Raw genomic sequence first — 18439 nt, 5'->3', positions numbered from 1 at the left:
TATAGAACTTGTTAGATTATTACTGTGATAGCGTTGTCTAATGCATAAATTATGTACCTAATCCAGTTAGTGTGAGGCAGACACATTACGTCTGTTATATGGATTTAGAGGTCAGCTTAGGTCACCTACAGCAGTTAGCCAGCATATCAGTGGCACTAGGTTTGTATACCAGATAGATAAATGACGATTTCAAGAGCAGTTTTATCTCACAATCCGTAGTATGCGAATAAACAAAGGAAATGCTTTGTAGACGACTTAATTTGGTAATAATGTAAGAAATCTTAACTTTGTTATATACATTGTTGAGACGGGTTCGACTTTCATGTCTGAGGTCGTAGGTTCGAACTCCAGCTGAGGAAATTGATTTGCCTTAAACCCAAAACGTCGTCGGCGTGTGTTAGGCACAGAAGAGTGATCACCTATTTGTCTATTAGAAATGACCGCGAAACATATACAGAAAATCGAAATCTTTCTTTTACCAGATTGTTGATTCTGGAAAATGTATTTTTTTTATTTTGTACAGCTGAGAGAAGATGCGACGGCCTAGCTGTCTTCATAAAGGAAGAGAACAAACGGCTGGGAGGCCCATTCGAAGCGGACGTCTTCTCCAATATGACACTGGATGAATGTCAATCTATGTGTGTCCGAGCTGAAAAGTAAGTTACTTCTAAATAATAATTACCTGTTATAATTACAGTGCTTAATAAGATTTTTTACTACCAAATTTAACATTTTGCTACGAGAATATTCGCTTTTCCGGAATAACACAAAACATTACTTAAATCTATCCATTAAAGCTTTCCTCATAGTTTATTCCTAAATAAAAAAAAAACTAATTGGTCAACACATTTTGCCATTTTTTTATTGATATATGTGTGTGATACAGATATACAATGTAAGTGTTATTTTACATAGTATAAAACAAAGTGATATCTGGCTTTACGTTTAGATTTTATTAACTACGATTTATTGCTTACACGCAAGTAGATACCCGCCGAGGCTTTAATAGGGGCAAACGGGCAGGAGGCTCACCTGATGTTAAGTGATACTGCCCGCCCATGTACTCTCGGAAAGCCAAAGCTCGCATTATTATTATAGTATAAAAAAATATTTTTTAAACCGACTCAAAAATTCAACAAACAGGTAAATATCGATGCACAAACATTGCTCTTAAATAATTTATATTGTATTTTAATTGCAGGATGCTGTGCGATTACTATTAGGATAACGCGAACCTACACAATTTAACAAAATCATATTTTAAATTAGACATTTGTACACTTAATTTAATTTTGTGTCCGCAAATATTGCATAATATAAATTTAAAAAAAACATTAAAAACACAACACGTATGTAAAGCAATATAAATTCAGATATTATTAAACCTTTAAAATTTCAGGTACTTTTGCCGTTCTATAGAGCACGATGAAATGACAAAGCAATGTGTCCTTTCTGAAGAAGACTCTGTGTCTCAGAAGGATGACGTCACTGTTAGTGCATCGCCTACCCATCATTTTTACGACCTTGTCTGCCTGGATAATCGTAAGTTGTATTTATCGTATATAAATAAATAAATGTTTCTATATCAATCGGTTTAATAGTTAAAGCATAACTAGCCAAATAACATTTGGGTCTATAGTATTAAGACATCTGGTCTGTTGTAACATCACTATATGTATAGTATGTTATTAGTGTGGACACCACTAGTGATTGTCTATAATTGGTATATTTCCCCCCGGCACTGCTATGTCGGGGCTCGCCTGAGACACAACCTGTAGTCTGATGTATTACGTATGTATAATTAATAAACTAAGTACTATAAATGGTATATATCATTAGTCCATCAAACATAACATTGGTATCAGAAGTGGGATACGAACCCACGCCCCCCAAGTCCTCCTATCCTTTTCTCGAAGCAGTTCATGCCATTTTCGGCCCCCTATAACTTGGTTGTGGATACAATTAGAAGCTAAGGAACAGAAAATATTAGTAATATTAATTTAGTCACTATAAGCTGTTGTTAGGGTAGTTAATTACGTTATAATTTAAAAGAGAAGGTCCCTCAAGAATTTAATGAATCTCACAACTTTTTTACGTTAGAAGAGCGTTGCGAGGTTTTTTTTTAAAGTTTTTGATTGTATATAATTTACCCACAAGTAAATCTTTACACAATGAGTTAAATAATCTTTTTAATTATTTGCTTTGGTCGAATATATTATCCGCCTTAGGAGGTACAGAATCACACAATACCTAGTATTGTCTTTTGTTAACATAGCTTTTACACATTAAGAAAACACTTTTTAAACGGATTGAAGTTATGTATTATTATTAAAAACTTATTTACATAATTTTTAATTTTTTCCGAACGTTTCGCCTGCTTTTCAGCGTGAGTGGTCACGGTGACTTTTAATAATAATACATAGCTTCAATCCGTTTAAACAGTGTTTTCTTAACACACAATACCTTTTGAAAGATCACTAAAATAAGAACTATGACCCGCTGAGCAAATGTACCACAATAAGGGTTGTCTCTCAATGATCAGTCTCTCACCGGGTGACAGCTCGCGGTACCGAGTACCCGGACAACAGTGCGACATCCCACCTGTTTGCCCCGGGACGACGTCCGGATACTGCCTTCCAACGGTACCGCAACAGCCGGATAACCGGTGAATTCCACTCGGAAATAACGGGACGATCGCTGAGCGAGTGCCTGGATGAGTGCTTGCGACAGACGAGTTTTCAATGCAGGTATGTGTCGGGTAAAATTCAGAGTCGCTATGTATGAGAAAATCCAATAAGTTTTTTACATAGTATTGTCTTTGCTAACATAGCTTTTACACATTGAAAGAAAACAATTTTTTTTACCGGATTAAAGCTATTTGTATTATTATAAACTTATAATTATTTACAAAATTTAAAATTTAAAATTTTCCGACGTTTCGCGTGCTTTACAGCGTGCGTGGTCACGGTGATTGAAGACAAAAGGTGTTGAATGTCAAAAGTATCACAGCTGTAGAGAAAGTTGTGTTATCTGTATTTATTTCCCCGGAGTTGGTATCGACTAACCCCGTCATATTTTAGTAATGTAATTATGTAAATAATTAAAATAATACAAATAGCTTTAATCCGGTTAAAAAATTGTTTTCTTTCAAAGTTTTTTACATAACTTCTGTTTAATAGTTCTGTAACTTCCTTATGACCAGTATGTCAAAATCCCAAAAAGTGTTGACCGATAGAAGTTTCCTTACCGCTGAATTTCGTCATTCATGTGCGTCATAGTTGCAACATTCATTTGTTTATCACAACATTATAGCTTCTACTGATATTAATTGTATGTAACCACTAAGATTATTATCAATGTTATCTTGTGGCACAGGTCACATTCTATATATATCACTGTGCGTCACAAGGTATCATAAGTTCACTGGACATGTTATCGGAGTCGAGCTTAATTTGATAATTTCTTAGCAAGTTTTGATGAGTGATAAAGCTATAAGACGGTTTACAAAATCGATCGCATTATAACACGTTTAATTTAAATTATAACCGTCCATTTCGTGTGTGTAAGCGTGTTAGAGTTGGTGTCAAAATTACAAACAATTGACTTCGATCCAAAGTAAAATTACTAAATAGACAACACAAATAAATTACAGATTAAAAGACGAATTAATTAAATTATTTATTTATACTATTTTTTAATTAAATCTAGGTCGGCTGTATATAGCGATCGTGCAAGAACATGTCGACTCAGCAGATATAACCAAAAAGATGGAATGCGTCTACTGTACGACCCTGACTTTGATTACTATGAGAACTTAATGCGTGAGTATTTCCGTATTTTAATCATATCTAATCTTTTCAAAAATATATTTACAATTTTATCGTGTACTTATTTCTAGGAAGTATTTTAAAAGATCGATAATATATATGTATAAGACTGTCCCTCAAAATACCTTCATCGATATTTTTTTGTTTAAAGTTTTGCTATGTAATAGTTTGCTATCAAAACAACACCTTTACACAAACGACGATGTTACGAAACATAAGATACGTATATATAGTAACTAGCGAGTCAGACGTTGTCCCGTACACATGTCATACATACAAAAAATCTAGTAATGTAAATCAGTTGACTCCATTTGAACACACAAAAAATTTCATAAAAATCTGAGCAGTCGTTTAGGAGTTTAATTACGACCACTTTCACATCGACCGCAATGCCATTTATGAATCTATACAAACGCATACAAAATATATTCAAATCGGTTCAACCGATTAGGACGTGTTCAGTGACATACACACGTACAGTAGAATTATATATATAAATATTGTTACGTGTAAATTAAAGCAGAAATCTATAAAAAAAGATTCAATTCAAAAAACTTTTATACAATTAAATTATATTTTTAAAATATTGCGACGCTTATGCACAGTCTCATGGTACTAGCATGGGTAAGTATGATATCCTTATAAAAATGAGATCGATTCAAATTACAATAAGTGGCCAATTGACGCAAGTGGTATGATGTGACATTGATGCTGGTGTCTGGAAATAGATGTAGCCTATGTATATTTGCCATTTTCATGCTGATCGTGAAGTTACCACATAAATTTGCTTCCGAACCTACTACACAAGCTATACTCGCTTATGTATCTAATTGATACGAACGTACTTTATTAGCGAATGTTCTAAAAATATTTCGGTGAATCGCCAGTTAAACATCACGGTGATGTTTTAGAACCATAATATATATAATAGCAAATACTAAAATATTATTATACAATGTAGGTCGAGTTTACCCTTTAAAGTCGTTTTATTTAAATATATTATACAAAACAAATGAATAATACGTTTTGTTTCTTTTTGAAGATTTCGAATTCCATACTTAGACCGATTATTTATTATACAATACAGGTTTTTTCATAATCGTTACCATGCATAATATCTGTATCATATTAGGAATGCTAGATAAAGCAATCTACTCATATGCTATGATTTTGTTAAGTTAAATTAAAAATCAATAAATAGAAAATTTTAACAAATTTAAAAAGTTCGGTCCCTGTGGCATTTTACCTTTAAGCTTTAACGCTCCCTGTATTGCGATACTAATTCGTTGACCAAGGAAGGCACCAGCTCACCGATACTATTAGGCGCCATCTTTAATTAGCGCCTATGCATTTGAACCCCACGGCCCAAGGGTCTTTACTCCAAGAGCAGCAATATCAAAACTGGAGGAAAGATAGAATGTTTTAGCCGTTTATTATTTTTCGACGGCAAAGAAGTAAATTTAAAAAATGGAATGTAAATTCGTTGTAGTTTTGATATTAAATTACGTATTAAATTGGAATTAAATATCTAATGTTGTCAAAATTTTGGGGTCCAGATCAAATAGTAACTGGGGAAAATGATGTGTCCAGCGGTGGTTCGCAGTCGTCCTGGGGAAAGCCAAATAAATCAGGTTCGATGCATGAACGGTTTTAGTAGTTTGATTTTAAATTATATTCATTGTTTTTCTTATGTTCTATTGTTGCATGTATCCATTGTTGTGTCTAGGTAAGTGAGTTATTAGAATATAGCTTTGAAAGTTTGTCAGAACAAATAGTTTTAGTTAATTGTATAATATGAAGGCTATTTGTTGTCTCCTGTTTGATGATTATATTAATAGTTATACACAAAGTAGTTGGTTATATTTTCCTGTAGATAGAGCACGGTATCGTAGATTGACGTAGTTAATATTATTTATTGTAGTTAGAAGTGTAATCGCATGCCGTAAATAGCTCTTAATACCTATCATATGCTGATATTATAATCCGCTTACGAAATCATTTTTCTATTTCAAGGTGGTACCAACAATGATAGAGATAGGGACAGGGATAGAGATAGATATCCTCCGGGCATAGACCGCTATCCGGATGATGATAGATATGATGACGACAAATACTACAACCGCCCGGACCGATACCCGGACGATCGCTATCCGGCCGGTCCAGACGATCGCTTCCCGGAAAGATATCCAGATGACAGATATCCGGATGACAGATACCCACCTGGTGTTGGGCCTGACAGATACCCTCTCGATAGATATCCACCGCCTTCCGACCGATACCCTCCACTTTCTGATCGATACCCACCACCTTCTGATCGATACCCACCAACTTCCGACCGATACCCTCCACCTTCTGACCGTTACCCACCTCCTGCAGACAGATATCCATCTCGTTATCCAATAGTGCCAGTGTCTGATCGATATCCAGCAGTACCTGATCGGTATCCACCCCCAAACGACAGGTACCCATCTTCTGATCGATACCCACCTACTGTCGACCAATACCCAAATAGAATACCAATTGACCGTTATCCAGGTGGTAAATATCCCTTAGATGGTGAACGATATCCAATTGACAATGAGATTGGGCGATATCCAGTTGATCGGTACCCAATAAGTCGATACCCTATTGACGATTACTCAGATCGGTATCCACAGGACAGATATCCGATCCGACCCGGCCGATACCGACCGGGCTATCCCAGATATCCTGATAGATACGATCAGGACCGTTACCCCGGTAATGAGTACCGGTATCCATATAGCCGATACCCGGTTGGTGTAAACCGGGATCCTACGCCACTAGGCGGTGATAGGTACCCAGATATGTATGACAAATATCCACCAAACGGATCATCATATCCTGGTAAGCACTAACCTATTGATCTCATGCCTTTTATTTATCTATGTGTAAGTTATTTACAGATAAAAAAGTAGTATTTATTTTAGTTATTATCTTTTTTAAGAAAACCTGTTTGGTTATACTATATTCCTCAATAGATTAATTATAATTCAGTAACGAAAGCTTGTATGGGGCATGATATCAAGTATAGTTATTTCAATAAACAGGATATGGGCGCGGTGGATATTATGGTGGTGATCGTTATCCGACGTCAGATCGCTACCCAACTTCTGATCGCTACCCAACTTCTGATCGGTACCCAACTTCTGATCGGTATCCAACAGCTGATCGGTATCCAGACACTGCTATTAGGCCAGCTCCAGACAGGTAATTATTAAATTGTATATATCAATTCATCTTCATTTAATTTTTACATTGTTTTGTTCTATTAAGGCCGTCCAAGACAAGTTCGGATTAAAGATTATATCATCATAATTATGTTTTGTTACGTTAATGTTAAATTTAGAATTCCTGTGGAACCAAGGCCTACATTTGGTATAAGAAGACCTATAGACAGGCCTGGTGGTTACCGAGGAAACTACGCACCACCTTTTGAGAGGCCCATTGGTAAGTTTACTGTACTTCTTCGTAATCTTACTTATTTGGCGATCGTCATAACTAGTTTAATTTTGGATGCCGCGCATAACGTGCATATGCGGCCAGGTCTCCTTATACCTGCCACTTTGCCTTGTATGATTTGTTGAAGGAGGTAGTATTTTTTGGAGTTACGTAAAACCCAATTTTAATTTTCTCAACGTCATATTTCTAGCTTCCTCTCAAAGTGGCGAAGACTACTTCAAGCCCTTAAGTACCGTGGTGAGCCTGCCCGATAGCTTTGAGATAGTCCCACCACCTCGAACCTTTGATCCTACTCGTAGGGCTCCGTCTGTTACCTTAGGTCTCTTGGTGCAGACATCCCTTATTTATTTATATATTTATACATTCACAATTTATGTGATAGGGTACATCTGTAGGGCTTAGGGATCCGTAGGGTTGTTAGGTTCTAACATCTCACCCTCTCATATCTATATATTTAGTTATCTAGTGCAGCTTGCTCATACATACATTACATATACTATACAGATACTCCTGACATTCAATACATATAAAGATTAATACACACATTTCATAGTCCACTAGCTGGAGTATCTGTCGGAATACAGAAGTGCTTATACTGAATAAACTAGCTGTACAAGCACTTCTTTAAAGATATCAAGATATTTTTAAGCGTACGTCGATGAACCCAGATCTCGAACGTTTCTAGTTTTTTGTACATTGTCTCCGTCAGCGTCCAAGATTTTACGCCATAGAGCAGCACAGAGATCTTATTTATAAATCAAATAACATATTTAAAAGGCCGGCACGCACTCGCGAGCCGTCTGACATACCGGGTCGGTAAGGGCTGTATCACTCAGATGAGCCTCCTGCCCGTTTACTCCCTGTTCTATAAAATATTTAATGCTTTCTCTTAAAATGAGATTATGCGTTTCGGGTCTATGTTATGGCCAATAACGAATACACATAAATTAATACGATTATCGCCTTGCGGTATATTGAAATATTATTATATAAAAAAAAAGAGTTTTCACAGAATTAGAAGCCCCAGAAATCATGTAAATATATATACATTTGAATATAACTACATTATACCCTATTCTTAGGTGGACCTGGTTATGGTGGCTACGAGCCAGATGGTCCAATATCACCAGTAGGTCCGTCTGGTCCTATCGGTGGACCAATCGGAGGACCGATCGGAGGCCCGATCCGTCCACAGATTGGACAAAGGCCCTGGCAAGGATCTCGTTGTGAGGAAGAGAGCTTTAGACAAGTTGGCCGACAACGTATGCAGAGACGATTTGTGAGGCGATTCACTACCGCACAATCGTTGGCTCAATGCCAGCGTGAATGTATCGAGGCGAGGGACTTTATATGTCGGTCGTTCAACTACAGGTTTGTAAACATATTTCGTAAGCTTTAGATAAGATAATGTCGTGTCCAATGTTTTTATTTTTTATCGTAAGCAAAGACGATATTGTTTTGTAGGTTACATTATATTATTGATGTTATCTTATTAATATTAATCTATTAGTCGATTATACAATGTCGCAATAAAAACCACTTGTCTTCATAATTCTTTGAATTTGAAAGAAATAATCGGTTTTATTCGTAAAGTATAACATTAATTTTCAGGATTTTAGACGCCATCTTGAAAAGTTCAATCAGACAAGCTTTCTGGAATTCCTGTAGACTATAGCTGATGTTTTTTACTTTTATTTATAGTATAAAACTATAGACAAGAAATATTGTTTAAAGTATTGTTGTTGCAGTAGGTTTATATCCTTAAATATACTTTATAGGGAGGGAGCCTTCGGTGTTGAACCGCGCGATAACTGCGAGCTGAGCGATCGTGATACACGGGAGTTAGACGCGGCGAATCCTGCGCATTTCGACAATACCGCAAATGAGTATGACTTCTATGAACGAGCATTGGGACGAATCGCTGAAGATTGTTTAGATGGTAAGTATTTTAATTTAAATACAACAGGCTGAGACAAGCTTCCCACGCAACTCCAATAGCTAGTCTATACGCAAATAGTCTTTTCGGTAGCACTAGCTTCCTTGAGGTCACGGGGAACATAAATACGCAGTAAAAAGATATGCTTTGTCTAATTAACAACATAGCCAACAAAGGCAAATGGCAAGGATATAAAAGGGAATGATTAGGTGGTTTGGACAAGTAGAACATGGATAACCGTGAATGGTTAAATAGGACTTGTCATGTACATACCAGGACCACAGGAGGTACGACAGAAGGAAGTTAAAAGTACCAATAACCGACGTGCATGCATGGTGAATGTTATGAAAGTGCCGTTGCAAGTGGAAATTCGTGGTCTAGAAAGAAAAAATCTACCTACATATAGAAGAAGGCGTGATAATTCTTTATGAAACTTAAGTGCTTTATCTTGCAAAGAATGTTAAATAGCTTAAATATAATACATTAAAATAGATACGGAAAAAATAATAATAAAATCTTATTTATGTTTTGATAAACAAAACTTGGGTGATGTAAAAATGAATTTAATACCTGTCACGCGTATTACATTTTCCGCGACACGTTTTCGTACAATAGTGTGATAACTTAAAATTTATTACTATCACTGAATCTAATACATCTTTTTGTATTTTAATACGTAAATCCATTCTGAAATTACAATAAAATAGCTTATGATTGAAACATTATGGATATTTATTTTTATAAGAATTCTGTTTATTTTATTTATTTAGAATTCTTTAACTGTCATTGTAAAAAAACTCAGCCGACGGTAGTGGAATTGTTCCGTAATGCTTCAGTGAAACAAAGACTGTTTTCTTTTGTTGTTAATTTTAAGTACGTGCCTACTCAGTCTTCGAATCCAAACCATATACAGTGGGTGTCAAACCCAGTATCTCCAAATTATATGCTTAATGCATATATTACCACCACGATTTTAACCAATTCTTAAAAGGCCAGCACCGCACTTTTGAGCCCTCTGGCAATGTAACTGTCTATATGCGGCAGTATCACTTAACATCAGATAAGTGTACTGCCCGTTTGCCCCCTGTTATTGATTTATTGTATAAATGATCTTAAAATAAAGGAAGTTGGTGTGGTGGAAACACAAACTGTACAGAGTTTTTCTGTCCACCAGGACGTCGAACATATTTAAATCATTAACATATATATACATACTAAGGCCAGTGACATTTAAACTATAACATTCAAACGATTAAAATTGCACGTAAAACGTCATAAACCAATTTAAACACTGACGCGCCGTAGCCGATAGCCGATGCAAGAAACCTGTTCTTGTCGAGAATTCTCATTCGAATTCAGGATGAGTTCTTATATTCGAATATGTATTAAATGACGATAAAGTCTGTTTAGCATTATTTTTGTTATGCATAATTTATAATTGCTTGATTTATGTAATATTTTTGTTACATAGAAAGAACACTTTCTTGACATAGACCTTGTTGGACATATCAATCTAACTTACCTAAGACTAATAAGAGAGATATTTAATTAAAATAAAGTAATACTACAACAAAATAAATTAATTTAACAAAAAACAATAATTAACCTTAAAATATATTATTAAAAGGAGTCCCTTTACGCAAGGTTCTGAACATACTGGCAGCGTTCCCTCTTAAAAATATTTATCTAATTACAATGTGATCTATATGTGGCTAAATGTTTAGTGAAAGACTAATAAGTAATTTAAGTGTTACATAATTTACTGTAACGATATTTAGCATAATAAAGTGTCCCCTCGAAAACACTACTCGCAGTCTTTATTAAAGGCACTCTGTATGTGTCCTTTTCTCCACTTAAACTTAACGTGCCCTAATACTGCAAGTATAAATATTATTTTCAGTATCCCAAGTTTGTAATGAGGATGGCATGGAGTTCACATTACGTCTACCAGAAGGTTTCTTCGGCCGTATGTACACGTACGGCTTCTATGACCGGTGCTTCTTCAGAGGAAATGGTGGTGTTCAGAATGTTCTCCGTATAACGGGTGCTCACGGTTATCCGGAGTGCGGGACACAGCGGGTACCTTTTACTTTCTATATCACTTCAAATTTATAGTACCAGCTACAATCTTTTAGGTCTGAGTGACAGATTTCTGTAATCATTTCTAATAGGCAAGTAGGTGATCAACCCTTTGTACCAGACACACGCCGTCGACGTTTTAGGTTTGAAGCAAGCCGGTTTCTTCACGATGTTTTCCTTTATCGTACGAGTAAGTGTTAAATGCGCACATAGACAAAGCCTACTGGTGAACAGGTGAGGCTCGAACCTACGACCTCAGGTATGAGTGTCGCACGCTGAAGCCACAAGGCCACTGCTCTTACAGATATGTCATATTATTAAATATTGTTTTACAGTTTATAGCTGCGAAAGATAAAGGATATGTTAATCGAATGTAACTTTTTCTTAAACACGATAGTATGATACTTATTATTATAATAATTATTAATTAGGTTATTTACATCTATTGATCTTATTTATTTGCAATATTATAGTACAAATATATAATGGTGCTACAATCTAAGCTTCTCAGATTCTGTCACACATAATGGTGAAAAAGAAAATTGCCGTAATCTAATAAATACTATAACAACTTTTTTACTATAAAGAATTTTTTTTTAATGAATTTAATTTTCTTTAAAACTTTCATTTAGCTGACCAAATATATTAGCTAAAATTGGATTTTAACACTGTTTCTATATGTTTAATAATATTGTTTAGTAATTACAAAAAGAGTAATATTTAATCGAACTATGAAACTAATGATATTTTGTGAAAATTATTTAATTTGCCCATACAGTATGGAGACACAATGACAAACATCGTTGTGGTACAATTCAGTGATAATGTTCAAACATCACGCGACAAGCGATTTAACCTTACATGCCTCTTCCGGGGTCCTGCCGAGGCAGTTGTTACCTCTAACTACATTGGAGCAGGGTGAGTTTATAATCGAAGACTAGTTGAACTTGGATCAGCGCTCGATCCATAACTTCTGTGTAGAGCTAACACTAAAAAAACTCTACATTGAATTGAAATCGCTATTGGGTATTAAAGTACTGAGGCAGGCTGTAACGCGTTCTTTTGTTTAGTTGTAGATAAATACGATTAAAAATCATAATTGTTAATTTTAATTTCATATATTAAGCTCCATGATCGTGTACCAAGCCGGTATGTTTTACAGCATACACGCGTTCGACCATATCTCAACTAACACATAGTGCTAATTGTAATAAAAAAGGCCGGCAACGCACTCGTGAAGCCTCATAAACTCCCCTTTATTATTACATCAACCTTTTTTTCTATTAAGTAGATACCATACATATCTTTAAAAAGGTATTTTTAATATACTTATATATAAAACTTTGAGATTTTATTTAAATAAACTACACTGTAATTTCCAACGGCGATATCGACCGACGCGACGTTTTTGTATACAAGTTCGATGTTCTCTCAATATATGCGTTAAAGACGGCATCCTAGTAATTGTACAGAACAAAAACTCATTATTCATTAGTTTCGCTCGGTATCGCTATTGGGAGTAGCAAAAAATAGCGAAATGAGGGTTTGGCAAATGAACAAAAACTCTATCTATGGCTCTCCTTCTAATTACTATAACAAAAATCATATAACTATGCGTTTGTTGGTCTGTATATTTTTGCTCAACATATCTAATGTTTAACAACATTTTCCACTCTAGCTTACTTCTAGATTGTTTGGGCAGGGTTCGTAGCCTTTACCTAACTTTTTAATATTTACTTTTAAAAAATATTATACTTTTTTGGTTTATACGTCTAAAATATTTGTTTGTTTGCGTGTGAGTTGCGTGTTTACTGAAATTTCATTGAAATGGGATACTTTAAGCTTTTATCTATTTAATAGCTTTTGTGAGTGCTGTTATTGAACTAACAGCTACTAACAACGACTTTGGATGATATCATTCGATATTTACATTGAATAGGTAATAACTGCATAGGTATTTGGAATTCTAATCAATGCAATTACAGTACTGCGACATAATAAAGCTATTCATAACATAATGTCGTCGCTGTAAAGTACTCGTTTAAGCAATGATCGCATTTCAAATCGTCGTTCAACGAAATCATTTGAATACTCAATCCTTTCATATCGTTCTTATGAATTAATCGTCTTAGAACGTACCAATACTGAAATATCAACAAAATATTACAAAATGATTTCATCCAAAGTCCCTAAACATCCATCGAATCCAATTTTAAAGTCTAACACAGTCTTGATAATGACATTGACAGGTCCGGGAGTCCCATTCCGATTGAGTACCTTCCTGAGGAGAGTTCCCTGAATTCTAAAGTCCGATTGCTGATACTGTACCAAGGAAGACCAACAACTACTATCGCTGTGGGTGATCCATTAACGTTTAGATTGGAGGCACAGGACGGATACAACTACGCGACAGACATCTTCGCAACTAATGTTATCGCCAGAGACCCATATTCGGGAAGATCGGTGCAGCTTATTGATCGTGTTGGGTTAGTATAGTAATAATAATGATAATAATAGCCTTTTATTTCAGATACTTTTACACTTAAACGCATTTATTGGAATGTTTCGTTGGAATTTGTGCTATATAAGTTGATTAAAATAAAAGATTACAATGTTAGTTTGGCTTATAAAATCACTTATATGATCCGTAAACATGATAATCATGATTTTGTTCGTATAGTAACTTAGACTTACAATACTGATAGTTTGTCTTACCCCATTAAAAGAAGTGATTCTAAACTATCCTGGGATCATTTTAGGCCTTTCTATATAGTCAACCTTAAAAAGAAAAACATACAGTATTTAAAACATTCTTAACCTACATATTATTAATAATTAAAAATTAATAAATAGAAAATTAAAACAAATTTAAAAAGTTTGGTCCCTGTAGTAGTATGCTTTTAATGCTGGCAGCATTTCTTCGTTGTATTGCGAATATGTCGTTGAGCGAGGGAAGCATCAGCTCTGAGGTCACCGGTACTATCAACCAGACGCCAACTTACATCTTTAATTGGCGCCTGTGCACTTGAACCCCACGGGCCAAAGTCTCTTCTCCAAAGGGAACAAAAATTTGTATTACATTAAATAAAGTTTAGTGTTTTGTTGGGTCTTTAGTGTTGGGTTGGAATTCCATGTCGTCTAAGCCTTCTTCAACTTATATCATTCATCTTTATTTTTTGACACTCCAACCATTACTTGCTCGCTACAGCTATGATATCCTCTAACCAGCGTTTTTTGGTTTGTGCTAATTGATCCAAAATCTGTATGACAGTCCGTGCAGCAGATTGGAATTCATTAATGTTAAAAGACAAAAGAGGGATTTAAAAGATTACATGTATATTTTGCAGATGTCCGGTAGACCCAGATGTATTCCCGGAGTTGGATAAAGGAAGAAGCGGCGATTCACTCGAAGCGAGGTTTAATGCATTCAAAATACCTGAGTCAAACTTTTTGGTGTTCGAGGCAACTGTGCGAACCTGTCGTGATGGATGCCAGCCGGTATGAAAATCTCTAGTCTGTGGTATTCGTTATAAGTTTATTTTCCCCGCCTACCACTGCGTAAGTGTTGAGCGAGAAATAGTTGACCGGCGGAAAGGAGTTTGAAATGATAATAGTTTTTGCCTTCCACTAAGAAAGAGTTTTTATAATGAACGATACTCCGTTCATTTTCTGTCTAGTTTTCGCTCCATCCAGCGAAGTTGTACGTCCAATCAGTATAAATGTGTATTTGAAGTTACGTAACTGTGCTGAATCTTTACTCGTTTATTGTTGTCGTTTGATGACTATAGTCTGTGCTGTAACATTTTCTTTGTTGCATAGTCTCCATAATTTATAAAGTTTTTTAAGTTACAATATTTCATTTGCAACAATACTTCAAAAGAGTTTGCCTTGCAAAGTTTCTTAAGTTCCAATCATGTTTTAAGCGCTGGCCCAACTGTCAAACTTTACAGCTAAATTAGAACATGTTCATGATTCATCAGCTTCAAGTTTCGTTCTATAACACGAGAGTCTTAGATTTAAATCAACTTAAAGTTTGTCAGGTTTTACAGCGCTAAAGATATCCTTTGATTAAATATTTACAAACAATACATAAGCGCACAGGAAACATAATATTATTGGACATGAATAATATTATTACAAGTGTGACATTGATAATGAAGATGACGTCAATCGTAATGCTCTTTAATTAACAAGCACTAACTCGGGGTGAGGTCAATTATCTCGGATAAGCGGTCAACGTGAACAAATACTTCTTTCTCAAAATAGACAGTATGACTCTGTTATTGACTATAATAAAACATAAGCTAACTTAAGTTTATGCAATGATAAAAGTAAAATTAGGTGAAACGTGTGATTTGTAACTTTTTCTTAACGACATTGCATGAACAAAGGATAGCAAAGTGTAAAGATTACGTAACAGTTCCGGCTGTCTAAAGGCAAAAAGTTATAATTTTCACTTTTCAATTTTTACAAGAGAAAATCCAATTATATAAATACTTAAACCAATTAAAGGACTACCGTCAGCGCATCATACGCGGGGCGCGTCTGTAAATCCCTTTTCCTGGGGAATAAAGTCGTAAAAGCAAAATGATTTTCTTCAGGAAAAATAAAAGCAGGTAATGTTATTATTACTAGGATGCTTATACGGTACAGGGTATCAAATGAAAGCTAATTTTCATGGTTGTCGCCTATCTATTTCACGAAAGTAAAAGTAGGTAAACGAGTATTATTAACATTCTTTACAAAATATTTTCCGTAGAATAAATAATTCCTCTTGATTTGATATAATAAAATGTTTTATAAATATTATGAAAAAAGTTATAGTTACAGCCTTAATAGTGCTTTACGACTTAGTTCCTCGGAGCAAGCGAATTAATCAGCGTTGGCACACAAACTTTTGATCAACTTCGTAATGCGTCATATATCTTAACAGTTAACTAGTAAGTCCTAGTTATAATTTTATTACTGTAGTTATATATATAGAAGTTATATTGTAATGATTTTCTCAGGCATACTGTCCAAATCAAGCCGGGCGTACTGAACCGTCATTTGGGCGACGTAGACGAGATGTGAACTCCACGACCATTCCTGAGACAAACACTACGGATACGGAAGAAACAACCACCAATAAGTCCGAAGATACAGTCTTTAAGATATCATACGAACAAGCAACAGTTGATAAGTATTTGAAGGATGAAGTTGAGACGCCCAGCCATGTGAGGAAAATGATCGAGGTACATAATACTTTAAATGAATACTGTATTTTTTTATATAAAGATAGACATTTGGAAAAATCAATATTAATTTATTTATTTACAAGAATACATACATTATCCTTAAAGTACCTTAGCCAATACCATAATGTGCAAAATATATAAGTATAAATTATTGACGTAATATACACAATATCGCTACTGTAAACTTGTGTCGCAGACAGCATTCAGTAAGCACAACGTCTTTGTTAACGAGGATCTGTGCAACAGACTGGCTCTGGACCTTTAATGATGTGGAATAAGTGAAAGTGATACCTGGTTTTTTTTCTTGGCAAACAATTTAAAGATTTTATCTGAGAACTCGTAACAATATTCCCGAACCAATTCGACTTAGGGTCAAGAAAAGAGCGTACCAATTCCTTAAAGAGCGAGCAACGCACTCGCGAGCCCTTTGGCATTAAGCGTCCATGGGCGGTGGTACCACTTAACTTCATGTGAGCCTTCTGCTGTAATATAAATAAAAAAAAACCGGGACTGTGATAGGTACCTAGTGTACCTATTTGTCGACCATGACATGAACATTTTCTGACTCAAACAATAATTATAGTTTTATCAAGAATCGAATACAGAAACACAAGATCTAAGCATCTAAGACAAGACAAGATCTATTGTTAATATATTTTTTAAAGAGAAGTATTTGAATTATATTATTATAGAAGTATTAGAAGAATCTTTGTTCCATATTTTAATTTATAAAAATGATTTTAGTACCTATCTATTCCATGACACTTTCTATAGTGATCTATGGGAAGTGAAATATTACAAAATCAATAGGGTGATCCCTATTGACTCATTAACACTCGTACAATAAACAAAAATTGATTGTCAATAGGTTAATTCAATATACATAATTATGTAAAAACGTGTATAACACGTGATAGTTCACGCGATGCGCACTCTATAAACAAATGGTTCCATGATAATAATGTCAATTGCAACTTGATAACGTAGATACGTTCTATTATAGGATATGGTATTGTGGGATATTCGATACATAGATTCGCTAGACCAGAAAAGCAAAACGCAGTTTGAGCGGCTGTATACTTCCGCTCCACTCTTAATCCTGGGCCTCTGCTGTCGACGAATTAGGAAGCCCAGAAATCGTTTAGCCTATGTCGTATAAAACCAACTCCAATGTGTCACTCCACTGCAGCTCCTCTAATCAAACACTGATCACGAAAATCAATAAATATAAACAGAAATCTAATAAGGCCATTATTTACTTAACTAATTTAAACCAGTGTATTAGGAGCAGGTTTTTTATCGACATATGATCTTATTTGGTTTGGATTTTTCAAGTTACATTGTACTGTGTGAGTGTACTGTTGCTAGCGGAAACGATATCCTTCCAAGAATAATGTTATTTACAGATTTATATAAGTTTTATAAAATGTATATAATAATGCGTTCTTTAATAGCTTACTAGATTTTCGTTTCGTGCTTGATTGTTAAATTCGAGCCAGTATATTCTATTAAATCACTGTGCACTATAGTTGTTTGAGTGATTAAATATAGTACTCAAAATGTATTAGTTTTTAGTGATATTTTTTCACGAAATTCGGGTTTGCATTTCATAATACTATACTAGGTTCATAAAGGTCTTACCGAGATATCCTAGTTGTATTTGTTACATGATCCTAAAAATGTCCTAGGTATTTGACAACCGAAACGAGCTGATAGAGGAGAATGGTCAGGCAGACTCCGCCCCGGTTGTCGCTGAAGCGGGTGTTTGCGTGTCTCCACAGCACTACCGAGCTTTATTGCTGGCATTGTGCTCTTTGCTCGCTTTGCTCCTGGCTATGTTGATTGTCGCTCTATATATATACAAGTGAGTCCTAGTAATA

The 18439-nt window shown here is 35.1% G+C and overlaps 1 protein-coding gene across 5 annotated transcripts in view; it reads left to right on the top strand.

Annotated features, from left to right (window-relative positions):
* LOC123712940 overlaps positions 1-18439 on the top strand; it is a 31221-nt gene that overhangs the window by 10945 nt on the left and 1837 nt on the right. For 3 of the 5 annotated variants that reach the window (XM_045666344.1, XM_045666348.1, XM_045666347.1), the window contains 16 exons: positions 524-656; positions 1400-1542; positions 2543-2747; positions 3709-3821; positions 5384-5458; positions 5841-6692; positions 6896-7055; positions 7195-7295; positions 8390-8678; positions 9086-9246; positions 11144-11322; positions 12101-12240; positions 13572-13808; positions 14670-14820; positions 16332-16556; positions 18248-18423. In XM_045666344.1, coding sequence (XP_045522300.1) covers positions 524-656; positions 1400-1542; positions 2543-2747; positions 3709-3821; positions 5384-5458; positions 5841-6692; positions 6896-7055; positions 7195-7295; positions 8390-8678; positions 9086-9246; positions 11144-11322; positions 12101-12240; positions 13572-13808; positions 14670-14820; positions 16332-16556; positions 18248-18423 — 3340 coding nt within the window. The remainder of the gene's footprint in view (positions 1-523; positions 657-1399; positions 1543-2542; positions 2748-3708; positions 3822-5383; positions 5459-5840; positions 6693-6895; positions 7056-7194; positions 7296-8389; positions 8679-9085; positions 9247-11143; positions 11323-12100; positions 12241-13571; positions 13809-14669; positions 14821-16331; positions 16557-18247; positions 18424-18439) is intronic. The other 2 variants (XM_045666345.1, XM_045666346.1) reach the window with 2 other exon arrangements.

Source organism: Pieris brassicae, chromosome 8 (assembly GCF_905147105.1).
Source record: "Pieris brassicae chromosome 8, ilPieBrab1.1, whole genome shotgun sequence".
Lineage (NCBI taxonomy): Eukaryota > Metazoa > Arthropoda > Insecta > Lepidoptera > Pieridae > Pieris > Pieris brassicae.
This window is presented reverse-complemented; position numbering and strand designations above follow the sequence as displayed.